The sequence below is a fragment of the Bos indicus genome, chromosome 1, assembly GCF_029378745.1.
Source record: "Bos indicus isolate NIAB-ARS_2022 breed Sahiwal x Tharparkar chromosome 1, NIAB-ARS_B.indTharparkar_mat_pri_1.0, whole genome shotgun sequence".
Classification (NCBI taxonomy): domain Eukaryota; kingdom Metazoa; phylum Chordata; class Mammalia; order Artiodactyla; family Bovidae; genus Bos; species Bos indicus.
In genome coordinates, this window is record NC_091760.1 from 130,016,458 (window position 1) to 130,039,873 (window position 23,416).

General features: G+C 45.8%; 1 protein-coding gene and 1 non-coding gene across 2 annotated transcripts in view; one reads left to right on the plus strand and one right to left on the minus strand.

The window, feature by feature from the left end:
- Positions 1-14,329, plus strand: part of RBP2 (retinol binding protein 2) — a 31,470-nt gene extending 17,141 nt beyond the window's left edge. Inside the window, exons 3-5 of the mRNA XM_019961765.2 lie at positions 3,951-4,129; positions 12,463-12,564; positions 14,075-14,329. Coding sequence (XP_019817324.1) covers positions 3,951-4,129; positions 12,463-12,564; positions 14,075-14,125 — 332 coding nt within the window. The 3' untranslated portion in view covers positions 14,126-14,329. The remainder of the gene's footprint in view (positions 1-3,950; positions 4,130-12,462; positions 12,565-14,074) is intronic.
- Positions 8,239-8,367, minus strand: LOC139185340 (small nucleolar RNA SNORA33). The gene has a single exon (XR_011568966.1). It is a non-coding gene; the product is annotated as a small nucleolar RNA SNORA33 (small nucleolar RNA).
- Positions 14,330-23,416: the final 9,087 nt, after the last annotated feature.

The following is a 23,416-nucleotide window of genomic DNA, read 5'->3' on the forward strand; positions in this document are numbered from 1 at the left end:
GGGACAGTTCACATGAACTCTGGGGAACATCAGCTGCTCCAAACAGGGAGGGCTCACACAGTTGGATCAAGAAGCCCTGTGGCTCCAGGGGAAATGTAGAATCAGAAGTTCTTAGTATCTTGGGTAGTTACTGGAAGTGCACAAATTGGAGTGGTCTGATGTGATGCGATGGGCCAGCCCAGAGCTTGTGGAGCACAGAGCTGGCCCTGGAGACAGGCCATCAATTACAGGTTCTATTACCACCTCTATTGCTTCCTCACTATATAATCCAAGGCAAGTGGCACAGCCTCTGTAAGCCAGGTTCCTCATTAGTAAAATGGATATAATATAGAATTGATATTCATCTGTGGGTTTCCCGAGAGAATGGAGTGAGTGAAGTTTCCCAGGGAAGGTTCTACCATGGGGCACCATTCCTGGTTGATTCCAAGGCATGTCTTAACTATCACCCCAAAGTTCTCACACAGCATGGCCCCCAGAGTCACTTTAGCTAAAACTTAGCTCCTAAGTGCCCCCGTAAAATTTTTTCTCCAATTTGTCTGGTTCTATCTTGGTTCCCTAAGCCCAGAACCTCTGTTTTCACCTCCCAACTTGATCTTCCACACATCCATCCAATTGCCAAACCCTTCTGATTGCTTCTCAACTGTGTAACCTTAGACAAGTCACTTAACGTCTCTGGGCCTCCATGTCATCAGAGAGATTTGCGAGTGAGATGCCACGAGAGATTTCTGCAAGTGAAAGGACCTTAGCCCTTTGAGGAAAGAATTCAACAAAGAGACCAAGATTGTAAAGCAAGCACAGAGTTTCTTAGAAGCACAGTATGTGTGGAAGAGTGTACAAAGAAGCGGTTTATTTAGGGCAGAAGCTGAAGTTGGATCCTCGAAGAAGAAGAGCACAGGTGTTCTTACATGGAGGGGTGTGAATAGGGGTAGCTTAGTTTGTGGATATGGGCTTAATCTTCCCAGGCTTAGGTGGGAGTGACTCCCCTTTCCCTCTCCTATGACTGTATCATCTGTAATTCCTTATTTGGACTTCCACCAGGCTCCATTTTGAATCTTTCCCACAGCACCTACTCGAAACCCACAGGCATGGGGGTGGGGTCAAAACCGCAATGCTAATCATATTATGATGATATTACAATGTGGCCAGGGTTATTAGAGGACGACTTGACATCCTCTCCGCACCTGTGTTGGGTGAAGAAATCCTCTCCATCACAAGAATGAGGAGGCTGCCATGGCTGCTTTGTCCTTCATCCAATCATCTGCAGTCTGTACATTTTTATTGAGCCTGCTCCACGGTTTTCATGTCAGAGTCCCTTGCTCAGATGCTACAAAGTTTTTGTCTTGGGTGCCATTCCTCCATCATGGCCTCATTAAATGCAGAACAAGGAGATGGCTTGCCTTCTGCATAATACCTATGCATAAGGAACCTGTTCTTGGGCCCAGCCTTGCTTTCAAATTTCTTAAACAGCAGCTTTCAAATTTCTTAAACAATTGAAGTCTTTCCCCAAAAAGCAGCCCCCTAAGGAAATCTAAGGTCTAAAACTGTCCAGAGGTTCAGGGTCTGAGATGAGGCTCAGAAATCTATACTTTTTACATCTTCCCAGGTGATGCAGATGGGCAGTCAGTTTTGGGTCCCATCGGTGAATTCTTATATGTGGCAAGTTCTCAACAAATAGTATTAATAATGAACAGTAGTTGGGCAAGGAGCTGGCATTCATGTACCAGCTTAGGGCAACTTGAACCTTTTGGTCTCTTCAATTTATGGTATGTAATCCTTTTACCTTCTGGGTTGCCTAACATAACTTGAAATTATTCCCTTATGATTAAAGTGTTTGTTGCTCAGTCATGTCTGACTCTTTGCAAACCCATGGTTGTAGCCCACCAGACTCTATCCATGGGATTCTCCAGGCAAGAATACTGGAGCAAGTAGCCATTCCCTTCTCCAGGGGGTCTTCCCAACCCAGGAATCAAACCCAAGTCTCCTGCATTGCAGGCGAATTCTTTACCATCTGAGCCACCAGGGAAGCCCCTTATGATAAAAGCTGACTTTATATTATTTAGGACCCCAAAGACCATGCAGTTGAGATCCTTCCTGGATTCTACTGTGGTCCAGGCATCCAGCTTGGACCTCTTCTTGGTCCTTTGTGAAAGAGAAAGCGGTAGTGACCAAAGAGGGATTCGGAAAGAAATGGGTCAGAAAGGAAATGGGAGAAGAAGGTGAGTGAAGTGATGCTTCACTTCAGGGAAGTGAATCGCTGCTATCCAGGGAAGGATAGCAGAAAGAGTCGGGATGCAACCACTGGAGCTGTTCATTCTCTAAACTGAAAGTTACTCCATGAAGTGTTGATAACTACTGGTCTCACTCTTGGGCACAATAGTGTTTATCCCCCACCAGATAGTACACAATGTGAAGTTTAATCACCTACAACCATAGAGATGGGACTGGAATTCTCAAAGAAACAGCACTCAGTGAATTTGAACTGTTCTTATTCTTGAAGTCATTATTACCTTGGGTTATGAGAGAATCAATCTCAGTGTGTTTTGAAATCATCTAGGTAAACTGTCTCTAATAAAAAAAAATTAAAGATTTAGATTGACATCCAAAGATTCTGGAGAATTCACAGTGTGTGTGTTTGTTGCTCAGTCATGTCTCTTTGCAACCTGACCTCTTTGCAGTCTGACTCTTTGCAACCCCATGGACTATAGCCCACCAGACTCCTCTGTCCACCAGGATTCTCCAGGCAAGAATACTGAAGAGGGTTGCTATTCCCTTCTCCAGGGGATCTTCCTTACAGGGATCAAACTCTGGTCTCCTGCACTGCAGGCAGATTCTTTACCATCTGAGCCACCAGGGAAGCAAGAAAATTCACAGGCATTAAGGTCAAATATCAAATATGATTTGGCTAGAAACTGAAAACTTAATGATATTTGTAACAAGGATATGAATGTAACAGCTCTGGTATTAGCCTCTGTTTCTACATCATTTTCACAGGCCAGTAACATTTTGGCTTGGGTGCCATTTTATGTACGGAGGTTAGCAGGAGGTGGGCTAAGCACTTAGATTCTTGCTGTAAAATGAAAAGCTTAGGAAATGAAATACACTATTAAAGGACATGCTCCCTTTTGCTTACAAATAGTCTCTAGGAAATGAATAAGATTTTCTTTAAAATATCAAGGCAAAGAAAAGGTGTAAATGGAGTAGCTGCAACAAAAACTGGACAGTAGTGAACTCTGCATGGTGAGTGTGCTGAGTTCCTTGTACTCTCCCCTCTACTTCGGTTTGTTTGGAATTTTTTGTAATAAAAAGATAAAAAATTATTCATCTTTTCCTTAAAGACAACAAAAGAAAGCTCTGAGCAAGTGTTGGTTAAGTGTCTGATGCATGTTTAAGCTGCGCTGGGGGCCATGACTAAGGCACAACAGCCTCCTAAAGCTGCTATAGAATGGACGTTTGTATGTATGCTTCCTTTTGGAGAGCATGAATGGAAGTTCTGTCTTTACCCAGGATCTAGACTGGTTGCTTTTAAACAGTCTTTTTTAAACCACAAAGACTTCTGTTCAGCAGACTCTTGGGAGGAAACCAATATGTCAGTAGATAGAAGGGAGCTCCTGTGGGGGAGGGGTGTGTCCACGTTGTATATATGTATGCATGTGTGTGTATACGTGTGCACACACACACCCTGGGGAGTTGCAACTCAGGGGTGAACCCTGCCTGCTACCTCCTGTTCCCATCAGGGCTCCCAAGTAGGTGCGCAGAGACCCTGGGTTTCCTGACAGTTGGCTGAGATGCCCGGACTGGCCGTATACAATACAGCTCTTGCTTCCCACTTAAGCGAAGAAATGTGGCCAGCCTGAGATCCGCACCTCTGGTCTTAAGTCCTTGGCCTTGTTAAAGAAATGAATGAGTCTGGCTGAGCACCTCATAACCTCCACAACTCCTTGTGCCAACAGATATTGATTTTGCCACCCGCAAGATCGCCCTCCATCTGACTCAGACGAAGATCATTGAGCAAGATGGCGATAAGTTCAAGACGCAAACCAAGAGCACATTCCGTAACTATAATGTGGATTTCACAGTTGGGGTGGAGTTTGAAGAGCATACAAAGGGCCTGGACGACCGGAAAGTTAAGGTACTGACCGGGCTAGAGCTTTCACTGGCGTGCTCTTGGTGCAGGGGCTGGGTTTTGGCTTTACAAGGGAACAATGACTGAAACAACCTGGAGGCATCAGGAGAGTGGCACCAGGATGGACTCAATGATGCTGGATAAGCAAGTATTGAAAGTTTAGTGGGAAGAAGCAGGCTGGCCTCTGAACAAAGCTTATAAGCCAAGGAGAGATTAAAGGATACTGACCTCTCAAGTATCCAGAGTAAGAGACTGACTCATAGACTGACATGGGCCTAGCAGGCAAAGGGAAGAGGGCCAGGGGGAGACATAGGGAAGGATGATAATGGTGCCAAATAAACAGCATAGCTTCATCACAGGGCAGCCCTCCTCAGCAGCAGCCAAGCATTGCCATAGAGGATGAAGCCCTCATGTTGCTAGAGTTTTTATTCTTTTCAGGAGCTGTTGAGCATTCATATGTTCTTACATGAAATATCTCCATTTTCGATGATCCCAACTGATTTATCTATTTATCTTTTAGAAAATTGCAATGCAAACCACACCCAAAAATCAGTAGACTAGATGAAGTCAGGCTTTCTCCAATCCTAGTAACTCAGAGAAATCTCTGTCAAGTTTGCATTTTCAGTCTCAGCCTCACCTTAACTTGCAGGACATAATCAAGGAAACCCTCTGTGCGTCAGAAGGCAGACTTCCAGCTGCTTAAACTGTTTGAATATAGGGAGGCACCTAAGGCAAGCAGACGACTGAGTGCAGAGTGGGAAGTGATCTCCAAGCCTGAGAACTGGAGTCTGCAGAAGAGGCAGGCCCTCACCCAAGGGGCCTTCAGGAATAAGGCAGAAATTGGTAGTAGCAGGGAGAAGTGGGGTAGTGGTGGGGAACATGAGGCCAACAGCAGGTCCTTCTCTCCTCCTGTGTCACCTCATGGTATCACAGCCCAGTGACTGACTCTTATACTGTCCACACTCATGCTCAGTGTGAATGTCTTTGGTTTTCCAAATGCAATTACCTGGGTAGTCTCAACAAACACAAATGGGGAGAAATCCAATCTCAGTCATGTCCACACTCACGATCAGTGTGAACGTCTTTGGTTTTCCAAATCTAATTGCATGTGGGTAGTCCCAACAAACACAAATAAGAAGAAATCCAATTTAAGGATGCCCACACCCAAATCTTAGCATCATACAAGTGCCCTGAGATTGCACAGTCCAGCACAAGCCCGTGCAGTTCATACAGGAGTGGGCAGCTTGAAGCCTCATGATACCCACTCCCTCTCTGCCAATGCGGCCACCAGGACCTCTCTCTTGACTCCCAAGCTGAGGAGAGCTGGACTAAGGCTCCTGTGCCCAGTTATCCATGCTCTCACCTCCACAGAGGGCCAGCCTCTTGGAGGGTCACAAGGAAGCAGGACCCACCAGCCCGTGCTTCCCCTTTCCCTGTAAGCACCTCTCACCCCAGAGTCCCACTCTTTCTGGTGCTTCCAGGAGCTCCTTCAAAGTTGCAGGTCTCAACTCTTCCCCCAGAGCTCTGGCTCTTCTCCTGGCATGTGGAGGAAAAGAGGTCATCATTCTCTGAGGACAACTCTAAAGCCAAGAAAGCAATATTTTATTTCTCAATCAAGTTGTCCTGAGACATTGATCATCTCAGCCATTGAGTCTGGGTTGAATGGCGTTTAATGCCCCTGCTGAAGAAAAGTGGGAAATGGAAAGCACTTTGGAAATGTTTCCATCAGAGCAGTCTTGGCAGGAGACCCGAAGCTCAGCCCTTGTGGAATCACTCCCCCAGGGTTTGCTGGATCTTCAAGGCTTTTCTGAACTGTGTAGCTGCAAGGCCAAATCATCAGACACCAGAACTGATAGGAAGATTTGTCTCAGGATTTTTGCATCCCTCTGCTGTTCTAACCTAATCAGTTCTAAATGATTCATTTTCCCCTCACTTCTCAGTTTTGGGTGTGGGCTGTTGAAAAGCAGGCCTGTCCTCTGACTCATTCTTTTATCACCTTTGATGTTGAAGAACTCACTTTTGCTGAAATAGATCATGTCCTTTTGATCCTTCATGACTCTTAAAGGACTCCATCTGATTATGCCTACCCTTCTGCCTCTCCCTTCCGCACACTGTCCCCTCTGAGAGCCATCCATCCTCTCTCCCAGATCAGCTCTTAGCCCTGCAGAGAGAGATAATTCTCCTTTCTCACTTCTGGTTGATGTTTTGCCTGCAGCAAAAAGCCAGGGCTGATAAACATACATAACACACACACACACACACACACACACACACACACACACACAATGGGGAGGGGCTGAGAAGTACCCAGACAGTTTTCCCAGCCTTCAGCATGGGCTGTTCCCATGAGAAATACAACAGAGCAGGTGCCCTCAGCACTACCTTCTTCTTGTAACCTAACTACAACCCTTTAGCTGAAGAGGGAGGGGAGAAAGTGGGTGAGTCTAAGTCTCTGATTAATTTCTATTGCTCACGCTTGATAGCACACCCGAGTGCAAGCAGAAATTGCTCTGTATGCATGTGCACGTTTGCGTGTAGTGCTCCTCTACTCCTCGTCCTCTTAATCTCCAGGATCCAGGACATCACTTTCTTAACTCCTTGGTCATTTGCATGAGCCCCTCTGAAAACCTCGTCCAGCAGTTTGGAGGAGAGAGGTTGGGGGTAGAGTTGCAGCAGAGGCCCTTCAGGGCCCTGCAGGGCCCAGTTCTGTGATGTCCAAGGGCAGGAGTGATGAAACCACATTGATCATGCATTTGACTCTTTTCTGAGGGACTCAGGGACCGCCTTCTTCCTTCCTGTGGGTTGTATACATTACTAGCTTCCTACACTTACTTATTTCTCAGAATTTAAAGCTCCATCAAAAATACACAAGCTAGGGAGTTTTGGGGAGAATGGATACATGTATAGGTATGGCTGAGTCCCACTGCTGTCCACTGGAAACTATCACAACACTGTTAATTGGCTATACTCTAATATAAAACAAAAAGTTTTAAAAAATAAAATACACAAGCTACCCAAAGTAAAATAAAACTAAGAAGCAGTAATTGATGTTCATGCCACAGAATGTCATGCAGCCATATAAAGGAATGAAGTGCATTCACACATACTATAACATGGATGAACTTGGAAACTGTTATGCTAAGTGAGAAGACAAAGCCAAAAGGCTACATATTGTATCATTTATATGACATGTCTAGAATCGGTGAATCTATAGAGACATTAATGGTTGCCATTAGTAGGAATTGATAACAGGTACTGGGTTTCTTTGGAGAAGGCAATGGCACCCAACTCCAGTACTCTTGCTTGGAAAATCTCACAAATGGAGGAGCCTGTTAGGCTGCAATCCATGGGGTCGCTAAGAGTCGGACACAACTGAGCGACTTCGCTTTCATGCATTGGAGAAGGAAATGGCAACTCACTCCAGTGTTCTTGCCTGGAGAATCCCAGGGACAGGGGAGCCTGGTGGGCTGCCGTCTATGGGGTCGCACAGAGTCGGACACGACTGAAGTGACTTAGCATAGCATAGCACTGGGTTTCTTTTGGGGGTGATGAAAATGTTCTAGATTTAATTAGTGGAGATGGCCTTACAACCGTGAATATACTAAAAATGACTGAATCATATGCTATAAAAGGCTGAATTTTATCTTATCAGAATTATATCTCGATTAAAAAATAATGGTAGGGAAAAACAGATATAAAGATGGTGGTTAGAGTCATGATTTTGAGAGGACCCATGAGAGCCCAGGGAAAACCGACTCCGCAGGAGGGGCCCCACCTGGGGAGGCAGGAGGCAGAACTGACGCTTAGAAGAGAACAGATGTACTGGGGAGGGTTTTAACATACTAATAGTATCTTTCACCGCTCATAATTTAAAGAGCTGTTACTTTCCTTTAAAGAAAACTTATTTCAGAGTGATTCAAATTTACAGAGAAGTTTCAAGAGTATAACCAAGACTATCTGTACACTCTTCACCAAGAGTGACCAATTGTTGACATTTTGCCTCATTTGCTTTATCATTTGTTCTTACTCTTTCTAGTATGTACACATTTTTTTCTTTAACATTGACACAATACCTGTATCTAATTTACCACAAAAGGCTGTTGTTATTGTTGTTTTCTTGTGGCCATTTTCAGGGGCCTTAATGACTTCAGTGTCTTATAGTCTCATAACATGGCTTTTGCCAGCTTTTTCTAAACGTGTTTCTGCAGAAACACATTCAGGTAAGCAGATTCATTGACTGGCTATCATGGGCTGTTTTTAATGGTGTTAACTTTGTGGGCTTCCCTGGTGGCTCAGATGGTAAAGTGTCTGCCTGCAATGTGGGAGACCCAGGTTCAATCCCTGGATCAGGAAGATCCCCTGGAGAAGGAAATGGCAACCCACTCCAGTACTCTTGCCTGGAAAATTCCATGGACAGAGGAGCCTGGTAGCCTATAGTCCATGGGTTCCCAAAGAGTCGTACATGACTGAACGACTTTACTTTGGACATGGTGATGGGGAAATTGCAGTGTGAGGCCAACTGCCTTCTCTAATTTCCTACAAGTCATCCTCTTCATCTTCATGGAACACCACTCTCCCTCTTCTGCATGGCCCAGAACCAGTGGTTTTCCGCTCTTATATCCATCTCCTCAAACTCAAGATCTGTGAAGGCAATTGAATCTCTTTTTAAAGCCTCTTCCAATGCATGGATAAAGGACACCAACTAAAAGCAAATTGAGTGGTGGCATTTTAGTTCCTATAACCATTTTCTTCTCCCTTCTGATTGTTTGCTTCATGTAGGAGTGTAGCTACAGTATTATAGGTATTACCACAATTCATTAGTAACCAATTTACTCTGGGGTCAGAATAACTTTTAGTTAATCTTGTTCCCTAACATGAGTTATTAAAAGAAGACATTGGGACAAGCCCTCATGCGCCAACATTTTTCTCCTTTGTTCCTCCCACAAATTTGTTAAGCCCCTACTACCTGTGAGGCCTGGGAGCTATCGATAAATAATGAATCAGACCCCCTTTCCTGCCCTCAAAAATCTCACAGCCTCTTGAAGTAACAGACAAGTAGATGACAATTACCATCTAGTGTCCATGTTAATGGACACGTGTACACTCCGGTGATACCAGAACTAAAGCAAGAAGGCGGGATGACTAAGACACTGTCAAGAACTATCAGTGAAAAACATATACACATGCTCATTTATTTCCCCATGTGGATTTATCCTCAAGATTCCATTTCAACAAAATCATTTAATCACAGACTTATTCAGCAGTGCTTCTCAGGGACCTCCTATATGCTGATGACTATGCTGAGTCTGGGGCTGAAGAAATGAACAGCTGCCATGGCCTCTTCTTTTATGAAGTTTATTGTCTATTGGAGACAGACATTCCTTCAGTCAACATGCATTAGGTGTCCTTGGTGTGTAAGACAATATGGGCTGGGGGACTAGAAGACACTGTCCTTGCCCAAACAGAAGATGTGAGTCCTTTCTTGTCTATTTGGGAGGAATCTCTGGAATATTCCAGATAATAAATTCCTTCCAAAAGGACAAAAAGAACAACCTATGAATTAAGTTTCTCTAAGACATTAAAAAATGTGAGGCTTGGGATGGCCCTGAAGGAAGAAGAGATATATTTTCTTTATTAAACATGTAAAATTTTATCACTAAATTAATTGGGGGAATATTAATATATATACACATTAAATAAAATTAAACACTAAAAAGTGAAATTCCTTCCTATCCTGGCCCCCAGCCCCTCAGTTCCTTCCCCAGGGACAACCACTATTAAAGATTTTCTTGCCTCCTTGCAGAGAACATATTCAAAACATATGCGTGCATCCCCAATCCCTCTTTCTTTCATGTACATGGCCTTCCTCCTTGCTTCTTTAACTTAAACTATACACTATGGAGATTGTGCTTCTCCATAATATAGAACTGCCTCCTCCTTCCAAGGACTGCAGAACAGGGAGGAACCACACTATATTTAACCAGTCGCGCACTGATGGGATTTATGAGGCTTCCAGGCCTTTGCTGTAACAAACAATGCTGTGATGGGCTGAGGAGTCAAATAAGGAGAAATAAAATTGTACATAAAATATTTAATTTGGTCAAGGTCAAATATTATTTTAGAAATAGGTAGACTTAACAATCTGTAGAAAACAGATTTCTACCAAAAAAAAAGATAGACCTGAAGTTGCAAGGACAGTGAATTAAAATAAACACACAGATTTGTTTATCACCAACTGGGTTTGCAAGATAGAGGGGAAATAAATGTCTGGTCCTTAGCATAATATCATTCATAGAGGTATAATATGGTTTGCACATACTTGGAAGAAAACCAGCTCACATCAGGGTCATCCTTGAAGAATGGCAGTACCTACACACCACCACTGCCTGGATGGGAATGATATCATCACTTCATGTGCAAGCCTAATGTGGGCACAGAGGTGGGTGGCTTGGAGGACCACTTAGGGATAGCACAGATTGTCCTTAGGCAAGTAATAAGACAGGTAAAGAGGGAAAAGAAGGAGGAGAAGTGGGGCGGGATGTGAACTTTGTAAATATATAAATTTAATAAGAGGTTGGAGCCTTTTGTGGCATCTCCAACCCGCTGGTCAACTCAGCCAGGTTGTCCATCACAAGCTCTGCATCTCTGCTACCTTCTCTGTGCTAATTGGTCAGCAGGGCTGCCTGGAGAAAACCCAAGACCAAGGGAAAGTCCACCTCCTGGTTCTGGATGACAAGGTTAACTTTGGAGTGATCCGTGCAGCCCCCTGCTAACTAGGGAGTTTCCCTGCCTTTATTCTTGCCCTCCAATGGGCAGTCCTCCAATGTGTTTCCTGCAGGGAGAATTCCCAGAAGTAGAATTTCTAGATCAATGTTATATTTCCAAAGGTAATGTAAAATTGCCCTCAAAAAGATTCATACCGATTTATATACCCACTGGCCCTGTATGAGGGCCCATGTTTCTCAGCATCCCCTCCAACTCAATGTGTTATTAGACTCTTTGATCTTTGACCACAGGATGAATTGTAACTGAAAAACAAACAACCTTAAAATGTGCATCTCTCTTATTGTAAGTGAGGTTGAATATGTTTTTTATGTTTAAAAGCCACCTGCTAGGGTGGTTTGGGTTTTGGTTTTGTTTTTTTTGCCTGTACTTTAAATTTATTTATTTTTAATTGGAGGACAATTGCTTTACAATATTGTGTTGGTTTCTACCATAGATCAACATGAATCAGCCAGAGGTAAACATATATCACCTCTTTCCTGAACCTCCCTCCCATTTCCCACTCCATCTCAACCCTTCCGGTTGTCACAGATCACCGGGTTTGAGCTCCCTGCAAAACACAGCCAAACTCCCACTGATTATCTATTTTACCCATGGTGATGTATGTTTCCATGCTACTCTCAGTCTGTCGCACCCTCTCCTTCCCCTCCTATGTCTACAAGTCTGTTCTTTACATCTCCGTCTCCACTGCTGCCCTCCAAATAGGTTCATCAGCACCATCTTCCCAGATTCCTGTGTGTGTGTGTGAGTGTGTGTGTGTGTGTGTGTGTTAACATATGATATTTATTTTCATCTTTCTGACTTACTTCACTCTGTATAATAGGCTCTTAGGGTGTTTTTTTTTCTCCTTATAAGTTGTTGGTTTGGTGTCCTGTGTTGAATTTCCTATTAGATTAATGATCTTCGCCTCATTGATTTATAGGAGGGCTTCCCTTGTGGCTCAGCTGGTAAAGAATCTGCCCACAATGCGGGAGACCTGGGTTCAATCCCTGGGGTGGGAAGATCCCTTGGAGAAGGGAAAGGCTACCCACTCCAGTATTCTGGCCTAGAGAATTCCATGGACTGTATAGTCCACAGGGTCACAAAGAGTCAGACATGACTGAGCAACTTTCACTTTCACTTTGCATATAAGGAAATCAGATCTTTGTCTGATATGAGTTACAACTACTTTTCCCAGTTTGTTATGTATCTGTTGACACTGGGGTATTTTTCCCTCCCAGAAAATTTACATGGCAGCATAGTTAAATTCATCATCATTTTCCCCCACTGATCTAGAATACTGTCTTTACCATATGGTAAAATGGAAGAATAGAAATCTTTCCAAGAGAACAGAACTAGCCATGATTAGCCGGTCTGGCTGGAATGAAGAGTGTGTGTGGAAAGGAGTCTGGGGCGGGGTAGGGAGGGTGATGCTGGCATGGCTGTGGCTTGAGGGCTCTGCCCTGGAGCCAAACAGGCACCCGAGAGTGGCTGCAGGGTCTACAGCTGCGGGTTACATGCGTTCAGTCCCCATCAAGACCATGTGTTTGATTTTGCCTGGAAACCTCTCATTGCAGACTCTGGTCGTCTGGGAAGGTGATGCCCTTGTGTGCGTGCAGAAGGGGGAAAAGGAGAACCGAGGCTGGAAGCAGTGGGTTGAGGGGGACAAGCTGTATCTGGTAAGTCTCAGGGTCCCCCTAGCTCCCCTCTACTCTGCTTTTGTCAACTGCTGGTTCACCTCGCCATGCACTTTGACAAGAAAAATGGCCCTCCCTCCTCCCCTAAGCACCAGCCAAACAAGTGTGGTCATACAGTTAGAAAGTCATTCCTTTCTGGCTCAGGGGACTCCAGGAGGAACTCTATATGGCTATTTCTGTGAATGGCTGCAATTAAAAGGAAAGTTCAAAATGCTGAGTTAGGAAGCTGAAATCCAAGGAGAAATGTAGAGAGTCTGTTAAAGACCAGCTAGGGAGAAATGTGAGGCACAGAATTAAGAGGCCCTGGAGGAGGCTGAGACCAGGCCTCAGTGATGTGAGCCTCGGAGGAGCGGGGTCACCATAGGGGTGGGATGTCGTGGGGACAAGTTGTACTGCGGGCCGCTGGGCCTGGGAACTGCCTGTAGATGACAGGCACTCCCCTCCCATCCTAAGGTACATCCACCTGATCCCAAAATATTTTATGTTAATTTGGCACCAGAACAGAGCAGTTGGAACGATTGCTGATTTCCTTAAATAAATTACGCCTGTCTAGATAGCTTAATTTTTCACACTTCAGTCTTTAAAATTGATGCATCCAACATTCAAAGAGTGAAAAATCTTTCACTCCTTCATGCATTCAGTCACTCATTTGTTAACTGAATGACTCATTCAGTGGATGGCTCTTCACTCGTTCATTCATTCACCTGTAGAGTCAGGCAGATACCTGCCTCCAGCGTCAGTATTCAGGTCACAGGGTGTCCTTCAGAGCCAGTCTTGCCTCACCTGAGATCTTTATTTCAGAGGCAATGTCAACCAGTGATGAATGGGAGGGAGTCACCATGTTTTCCATCGATGGTTTTCCCTACGTGCTCTGGTTTGGATGATAGATTTTTTTAATTGTAGTACAAACCCTGGTGGTCCCTGTGGCTAAGACAATGGATTCATTGTCAACTGGAAAGATTTTTGTAGTTGTCCCACACTTGTGTTTTTCCTCTCCCCTCAAAGGGTCATGAGATGTGGGTAAGGCGTGGGGACTCCCTCTGTCCAGATGAAAGGCAGCATCTATTTTACCCAGGCAGGCCTGGAGGAGTCCCTCTACAGCCCAACCTACCAGAGGCCAGAAAACCCCTCACCAGGCCTTCCAAACACTCCCCTTTCAGATCCTTCCCTTCACCGTGGCTTTGCTGCCTTTTGTAAATTAAGCAATGTTGCTTTAATGATGAGAGTAGGAGAAATCCCGCCCAAGAGGGTAATTTCTTTGCATTTTTCATTTTTATAGCTGTTCAAGCTCAATTCAAGTGTCAAAATCAAATTACTGCTACCTGCAGGGCACGCCAGCTGATTTGGTCTCTGAAATGCTCTTTGCCTGGAATGACTAACTGTTCTCTTTATTCCAGCTCCCCTCCTCTCCGACTCAGACACCCAGAGGGCTGGGGGTGGGTGGAAGGAAGGCCTCGCTTGTTAGTCGCTCACCTGCTTTTTGGTGTTGCAGGAGCTGACGTGCGGCGACCAGGTATGCCGTCAAGTGTTCAAGAAGAAGTGATGGTTTGAGGAGGGCCTGCTGAGCATGCACTCCATGCTCGCCGTGAAGGGTTCTCTGCCAGCACTGGGGAGCAGCCATGGGGACCCCCCTGGTCCTGACAGAGCCTATTAAGATATCTGGGCCTCTCCCACTTCTGAGATGGTCCACACTATGTCTATGGAGTGTGTTTCCTCCCTGAATAAACCTTTTTTCTCTTTCAGTTCAGTTCAGTTCAGTCGCTCAGTCTTGTCCGACTCTTTGCAACCTCATGAACCACAGCACACCAGGCCTCCCTGTCCATCACCAACTCCCGGAGTTCACCCAAACTCATGTCCATTCAGTCAGTGATGCCATCCAACCATCTCATCCTCTGTCGACCCCTTCTCTTCCCACCCTCAATCTTTACCAGCATCAGGGTCTTTTCAAACGAGTCAGCTTTTCGCATCAAGTGGCCAAAGTATTGGAGTTTCAGCTTCAACATCAGTCCTTCCAATGAACACCCAGGACTGATTTCCTTTAGGATGGACTGGTTGGATCTCCTTGCAGTCCAAGGGACTCTCAAGAGTCTTCTCCAACACCACAGTTCAAAAGCATCAATTCTTCGGCATTCAGCTTTCTTCACAGTCCAACTCTCACATTCATACTTGACTACTGGAAAAACCATAACCTTGACTAGATGGACCTTTGTTGGTAAAGTAATGTCTCTGGTTTTTAATATGCTGTCTAGGTTGGTCATAACTTTCCTTCCAAGGAGTAAGCATATTTTAATTTCATGGCTGCAATCACCATCTGCAGTAATTTTGGAGCCCCAAAACATAAAATCAGCCACAGGTTTCCAATGTTTCCTCATCTATTTGCCATGAAGTGATGGGACTGAATGCCATGATCTTAGTTTTCTGAATGTTGAGCTTTAAGCCAACGTTTTCACTCTCCACTTGCACTTTCATCAAGAGGCTCTTTAGTTCTTCTTCACTTTCTGCCATAAGGGTGGTGTCATCTGCATATCTGCGGTTATTGATATTTCTCCCAGCAATCTTGATTCCAGCTTGTGCTTCTTCCAGCCCAGCGTTTCTCATGATGTACTCTGCATAGAAGTTAAATAATCAGGGTGACAATATACAGCCTTGACGTACTCCTTTTCCTATTTGGAACCAATCTGTTGTCCCATGTCCACTTCTAACTATTGCTTCCTGACCTGCATATAGGTTCCTCAAGGGGCAGGTCAGGTGGTCTGGTATTCCCATCTCTTTCAGAATTTTCCACAGTTTATTGTGATCCACACAGTCAAAGGCTTTGGCATAGTCAATAAAGCAGAAATAGATGTTTTTCTGGAACTCTCTTGCTTTTTCGATGATCCAGCAGATGTTGGCAATTTGATCTCTGGTTCCTCTGCCTTTTCTAAAACCAGCTTGAACATCTGGAAGTTCATGGTTCACATATTGCTGAAGCCTGTCTTGGAGAATTTTGAGCATTAAAAAAAAAAGACATCTATATGAGTTTTAAACAGGAGTGTGTAACAGTAACAGACACAGTCTTCCTTCCTTGAAAGCTGGCATTAAACCAAAATCAAAAATCACTCCTCTTCTTTGAAACCCTTTAGTCTATTCCCATTTATTTCTAGAACTGTCAGTTTTATTCATAAGCGTAAGTGATTGGCTACATGGTGGTTTTCTATGAAGCTTTTGTTATTGTCTAGTTTTTAGTTTAGTTTAGCCTTGTTTGTTTGTTGTTAGTTTCTGTGTGGGGTTGTTTTACCTGGAAACATTCTCTGACCAACACAGCAGCCCCTATTAATTCTTGGACATTGCCTATTTGAGATTCATTCCTTTGGATAGCACATCTATGTCTTCAAGATTCTATTTTAAGAAGCATATGCCTTCCAGTTTGTTCTTTCCCTGGAAGAGCCTGAGTGGAACTACCTCTAAAAGCCTCTGCAGGTCTGCAGTACCAGCTGCTCTTGGTTCAGGTCAGCCCTTTGCCCTACAGCTCCAGGCAGACCAGCACGCTGGCAGAGAGGTCACGAAGCTCTGCGAGGTAACCTGAGTTCAGGTCCTATTGCGCCACTTCTTACCGGGGTCACCATAGGCAGATCATTTGACTCTCTGTCCTTGTTTTCCTCCTCCATAAAATGGAGAAGATAAAAATAACATCTTCTCCACTGGGATGGGTCACTGTGAGGATTAAGTAAGTTAATACAAACAGATTGCTTAGAACAGGACCTGGAATGTGTAAGGGCTCTCCTAGCTCTAGTCATTATGTAGAGTTACTCCCTCCACAACCCCAGGGGTCCAGATGAGTGGATGCTAAATAGCAAGAGGTCAGCTCCTCCAAGGCCTCTGGTGCTTCCAGAACATTAGGTTCGTTACTCTGAGCGGTACACAAGTGGAATAGTGCACCTGAAACAGCAGAGTAGTTAACAGGGATGGATTTAAGGTGGATCATTCGTGGGGTCCTGGGAAGGCATCTCCTCACTCCTCAGTAATGAGGATCTCACAATCAGACAAGCCTTGCCTTTGAAAAGTAGGCTCATGCCAGGAGGGGTAGCATGTAGTGTTAGCACACTCTGGTATGATTTGAATGATCATTGATCCCAAACATCCTAAATGGGTTTGGGGATGGAGAGAAAGGCTGCCAGCTGCCTGAGTGACCCAGGGTCAGTCTTGGCTCAAGCCCTTGTGACAGGAGGCTGTGACATGGGCCTGCTGGCAATCTGTGCTCCCCCAAAGCCATGTGATGTCCAAGGAAGTGACCCATGGAGCTTCACGCTGGCTAGGGACCCAGGGGAGGTGGGAGTTCTCCCCATGGTTGAGAATTACTTATATATTACTTATATTTATTAGTAATTCTTGATCCTAGTTTCTGCAAAGTGTATTCTAGGGAATGGTAGCCCCCCAAGATTCTGTGCAAATCTTCGTGGTCAAATGAACTTCAGAACTGCTGAGAACTACATCCTCTTCTTGGGAATGCAGAGTGAGAATTAGTGTCTTTAAAGCCCTGCAAAGGCCTTCAGCCAAGAAGCTTGACCTTAAACCCCAGCATTCCCTTCACCCTGTAGTGTTTCCTGTCCACAGGGTGTTTTGGAAACACTGTACATCTGCACTCAATGAGAGAGGACAAATGACTTCATTTAAAACCCTCATTTCCCAAGTGGGATTTTCTCAGTATATTTTTTTCCTGCAAATGGAGAGTAACTGAATTACTTTACATATGGTGTGAAAGACTTGCTGTGGCAGTATTCATGCTACTGATCATTCTTTTTCAACTAAAATGCATCTGAACTCATCAGAAATGGTCAAATGAGAGGTACCCATTTTATCTATGTTTTATGATTTTATTTATTTATGCTTTAACTTTATTTGGCCACACCATGCAGCATGTGGGATCTTAGTTCCCTGAGCAGGGATCAAACCCATGTCCCCTGTATTGGAGTGTGGAGTCTCAACCACTGGACCACCAGGGAAGTCCCTAGAGGTGCCTATATTAAAGCCAGGGGAAATATCTGGGACCTTGGCTAGTCGCCCAGTCCTGCACTCACTGTGAGTGAGGTAGAGCAAGTTGCCTGCCTCTTGTTTCTGTTCTTTCAGCCTGTTTGAAAACCAAATCATGACAGGATTGCCTCGCCCTGGTACTGACAAGGCTGTCTGGGGACAGAGTGGAAGGGGTTACGCTGGTGGGAAAGATTCCCAGACTTTCAGGACCCCAGCCTTCAAAGTTGTTATAAGGCTGGGGTTAACTGTAAACCTGGGAGCTGAATCTTGAAAGTTAAAGAGAACTTGTCACATGAAAACCTCAGCTCACAAATGAGCAGCGCTGCCAAGTGGCTCAGTGTGGACTTACATGTCAGCCCTTGGATCAAATCCTGCCCCATCTCCCTGTAGCTGTGTGACAGTCTGGCAGTTACTTCTCCTCTCTGAACCTCTGTCTATCAGCAAAGTGAGGAATATGGACTGTGATTCATGAGGAGTAGTCAGGATTGAGTAAGATCTTGGCAAGTGACTGAAACAACAGCCAATATCACTATTATCCAAACTTAGACCAGTGGTTGGCTGGATTCATGGATTCAAAACCTGCAGATGTGGAGAGTCAACTGTATTATGACATTTCATATAAGGGATATAAGCATTTCCAAATTTTTGTTTCCATGGGTGGCCTGGAATCAATCCCATGAATACTAAGGGACAAATATGTGTGTATAAATATACAGATGTATATAGATATATGAACTTCCCTGGCAGCTCAGATGGTAAAGAATCTGCCTGCAATGCAGGAGACCCAGGTTCAATCCCTGAGTCAGGAAGATCCCCTGGAGAAGAGAATGGCAACCCCAACCCACTCCAGTATTATTGCCTGGAAAATCCCATGGGCAGAGGAACCTGGCGGGCTACAATCCATGGAGTCACAAAGACTCAGAAACGACTGAATGACTAACACACACATGTATGTATACACATTCTCCATCCCAGTTCCACATATTTATATGTACATATATAATAAGTGATCCCCTTCATTAAAATTATTTGCTTTCTAAAAGCTTTAACCCTAAGATTCTGACTATAGTCCTCCAAAGTAAAGATCACCAGGAAGACTTTGATTAGAAACACAGATTCCTGCCCCTCCCTTTCAAGATTCTGGCTCTAAGGTCTCAGGCACAGTCCAGAAATGTGTGTTGTTATAAGCTCCCCAGGTGAGCACCCACAGGTGCTTGGCAAGCACATTGACAAACACTACCTTGTTCAGGGAAGCATGATTGATTCACTTTACATACACACTATCAAGCAAAAGCCAGGCCCATCTCTGCAGGTGGCCAAAGGTCATGTGAACCACCCACACAGTTCTTTCTGCTGTGTGGAATCAGGACTGCTGCCCATGTGGCTGAGCCCTGTAACAGAAGTGATGTCACACTCTGGAGCCGGTTTGTGACAGGGGAGGCATTCAGGCCCTGGAGGATGATGGTGGATGATGGGGACAGGGCACAGCAGAGAAGGAAATGGCTGAAGCAGGAGGCAGAAAGGCAGCGAGGGCTTGGGGTGGTGGTCGCGCCACATCCACCTGTGATGGTAAGTGAGGAGCTGGGTGAAGAAGGTAGTTTCTCAACCAAGGTAGGTTATGAAGGCCTTGCTGGGCCTCAGTGGGAGCATCATGGGGGTCAGTGCAGGCTTCTGAGAGCCAAGTGATGTGATTCAATTCATAGGCCAGCAGTGATGCTCGGCCACTGTTGGCAGGAGGGATGGAGGTGAGGAAAGGGACTCAGGCTGCTGCAATAGGTCATTCATATGAAGAAGCAATGAGGGACCCATATTAGGGCCAGGGGGTGGTTTTAGGATGCAGGCGAGGAAGATGAGAGATGCTGGGAGGGGCCCCTGTACTAGGTGGTGGTTGCACGAAGCTCTGAGAGGAAGTGAGGCCACAGGATGGTGTGAGTTTGGGGAAGAGGGAGAAGGAGCCTCAATGCAGCTTAGCAGCCGAGGGGAGAGAGGGCCAAAGAAGGTCGTGGGCTTGGGTTAGGCCTGCTGCAAAGGACGTTGACAGAGCAGTGACTGCAAAGCGCATGTGCCTTTCCCATTACCCACTGCCACGCTCCAGTGGCCAAGTGCCACCCCCTACACCTTACCTCCCTGCTGGGGCAGGAGGCCGGGCTGGGGCTGAAAGAGGGCCAGGCTGCAAAGACACTTTTGAGGCCAGGAAGTGATGATGACACCAGGAGGGAGGCGAGAGAGGAGGAGAGGGAGAGGGGGGAGAGAAAGGAGGGGACAGGATGGGAGAGGGGAGGGGGAAGGGCAGAGGGAGGAGAGGGGAAGGGCAGAGGGAGGAGAGGGGAAGGGAGGGGAGGGAAGAGGAGAATAAGAGAAGATGGGGCAAGAGGGGGAGGAGGAGAGAGGAGGAGGGACTTGGGATGGAGCCCCGGTTCACCTTGAGTAAGGGCAGAGAGATGCAGACACAACCTTGACTAACCAGGCAGAGCAGCAGCTGAGACACACCCCAGAGACTTTCTCTAGTTTTGTTCCCCCTACACACACCCTGAAGCATGAGTGCGTGCTCAGTCACTTCAGTCACGTCGGACTCTCTGTGACCCCCTGGACTGTAACCTGCCAGGCTCTTCTGTCAGTGGGATTCTCCATGCAAGAATACTGGAGTGGGTTGCCATTCCCTTCTCCAGGGGATCTTCCCAACCCCAGGGATGGAACCCGAGTTTCCTGCATCTGCATTGCAGGTGGATTCTTTACCACTGAACCACCTGGGAAGCCATAAGCATAGGAAGTTTTATTTAAATGAAATTGGCAAGTCAATACAGAGCAGGTATGTTTACAGGAGCTCAATAGACCTGGGTCCTTAATTGGTGTTCAGAGAGGGGATACAGGCCACTTTTGTTAAGTACCTCATCAGTGCTAGAACACTCTCTAAGATTAGGACAGAGGATCCCATTTTACAGAAGAGGAAAGCTCTGACTGGCTCCAACACTCCCGCAGAATTTCACTTCTGGTAAGGCATAGAGCAGAACTGGAACCCAGGTGGGTCTGTCACCAGAGTCAGAGACCTTTCCTGGGGGAGGTGGCCCCTGGCAGGAACAGGGTGGCTCTCCCCATTCCTTGATGTCCAGATCCATCCCAGTAGGATGCTCAGGAGACCAAAGGCCATTTCTTCCTTGTTATTTGAAATCAGGTTTTCTTTTTCTTAAATTAACATTCACTATGTCTCTTCCAAGACTAAGTCTGTGGACAAGACGTCACTGGAAGTGAGTTGTTTGTATTCTCCCGGTTGGGGAGTTGGGTCACGCCTCTGTAAAGAGCCTGACAGAACTGATGTACAGAGCAGGCTTCCTGAAACTGATTTTTCCACTTGAACTGGCTCTTTTCATTCATGATTTGTGATTGGTTAGAAGGTCAGGGGTTAGGGATATTTAATTTTGGCTCACTGATTACATTGGTTATGTAGATGGATGCAGTGAAAAGCTGGGGCTTAAGAAAATGAAATCGAAATGAACTAGACAGAATTTTCAAGAACTTCCAAGATTTGGTCATAGATTTTTCTGGGGCTGGCCTCACTTTAGTTGCTCCTCATGCTTCTTGGATTGCCAAGGTTATGGAAAGTGAAGGGGCACCAAGGAGAAAACCTGGAAAAAATGGTCAAATTCCACCTTTTTTTAGAATATTCTAACAGAAAATGCATTCGGCCAATAAGAGATTAGTAAGCACCTGCCAGGGTCAGAGGCTGGAGACACAGATGAGTCAGTTTACTCCTGTGAGGGAAGCAGCCTTGCTAGGCATTTCTCATGAAGGGGATTTGGTACCGGGAATTGCTTACACAGAAGATGGAAAGCTTAGAAGCCTAGTAGGAGATGTGGAGCATCCAGAAGCTTGGCAATCGCAGGAAGCTGCCAGTACCACGTACAGGGATGGATGCATCAGGAGGAACATAGTTATCAGAAGCCAGAAGCCAGCTGCCGGGCGGGGCTGGACCACAGCAGGAGGAGCTATCAGAGAAGGCCAAAAACAGAAGATGGAAGAAGAGATGGAGAATCACCCTGTCTTCTTCTTCTTTCCACCTTCCAATCTCCCATCAGTCCTCCCACAAGTAGAAAGTAGCCCAAAGCCTGCTGCCTGGAAGCCTGGGAAATGGAGTTCCCTGCAAGGCAGAGCAGCACAGGGAAAGGAGGGGAAGGCATCTGAGAGCAAGCGGGCACTAGGGGCACTAGGGGGAGTGGCACCCAGGCGCTGCCCTTCAGGAGCTTCCAGTCTGACTCAGGCCATCTCTGCAGTACAGGGAAGAGGGGGAGGGTCATCATCAACTGACCCCTCCTGTGCCACAAGTGTGCCAGGTGCTTTCCGTAGGGAGGTAGATCTCTCAATCCTCAACACAACGTTGCACAGCCGTTCCATCCCCACTTTCCACAAAAGGAAACTAAGGCTTGGCAGGGCAGGGAGGGTGACAGCCAGGCATGGTGGGGGTGGGGAAGCTTTGGGTACAGCCTCACAGAGCTTAGGCTCCTGTTTGCATCTCCCGTGCCTGGCTCCTGACATCCATCACTCTCTGGGCAAATGTGACCTTTTCCAAATGCAGACAAACCTTAACCCCAATCTTAAAGGACAATGAAATTAATAAAAAGAAAGCACTTACTGAATTGAAACAAAACAGACTATTTTATTCACCTTACTTTTAACTCCTATTAAGTACTTAAAAGCTCAATGGAAACATTTTATTAAAGTTCACTGTTTTAAACTTTAAAAGCCATGGCAAGTTCTCTAAAACTTCCCTGGAGCCCAGATCCTTGGCTCTCACCATAACTCCACAGGCCACACCACAGCTCTAGCAGATCTGCTTACCTGTGTCCAGGTAAGTGTTGGGTGTGAGTGCCTCTGAACCCTTTCTTTGTGGCACTTTTCAAATTGGTAACTGCTTAGCGATTTGGAATTCGTGTTCTTTGTCATTCGCATCCTCCTGGATCACAGACAAGGGCAGAGGCAGCTCTGGTTTGCATACTGCTCTCTGTAGCCTCCATGCCTGCTGCTGCCTCTGCCCTTTGCCTGTCTGCATCGCAGACGTGGTCAGTCAGGAAGTATTCATCGGGCACCCTGGTGCCAGGGCCTGTGATAGATGCAAACATTTTTCTTCATCAACCTATTCATTCCAGGAGTGTTACTGATCATCTACCAGGCCCAGCAGGCGGACACTGATGGGACAGAGGGAAGCCAAGCAGCCATGTTACCTCCTCCCACATTTTTGGCCTCACAGCTTTGCAAGGCAGGCATCATTATCCACATTTATAAATGCAGCTCAAACAGGCTGAGAAGGATTCCAAAAGCACACTCCTGATTTGGAAGTGACAGAGTCAGGCATCTCTTCTCCCTGCTTGACGCTGCTCCTCCTCCTTACTGGATGGGGCAGGAGGCAGAGGGAGAACCTGCAAATTAACTAGAGAAATCAGAAGATGCTGCTGCTAAGACTTTCCTGGCGGTCCAGTGGTTAAGACTCCGTACTTCCTCTGCAGGGGCTGCAAGTTCGAGCCCTAGTCAGAGAATTAAGACCTTGTAGGCAGTGAGGTTAAAAAAAGAAGATGCTATTGTTTTATGTGTTTTCCATAATGTTGTTGTTGTTTAGTTGCTAAGTTGTGTCTGACTCTTTGGGACCTCATGGACTGTAGCCTGCCAGGTTCCTCCGTCCATGGGATTCTCCAGGCAAGAATACTGGAGTGGGTTGCCATTTCCTCCTCCAGGGGATCTTCCTGACCCAGGGATGCAACCCAAGTCTCCTCCATCGGCAGATTCTTTACCACTGAGCCACCAGGGAAGCATGATAAGAGAAGAAAATAAAAAG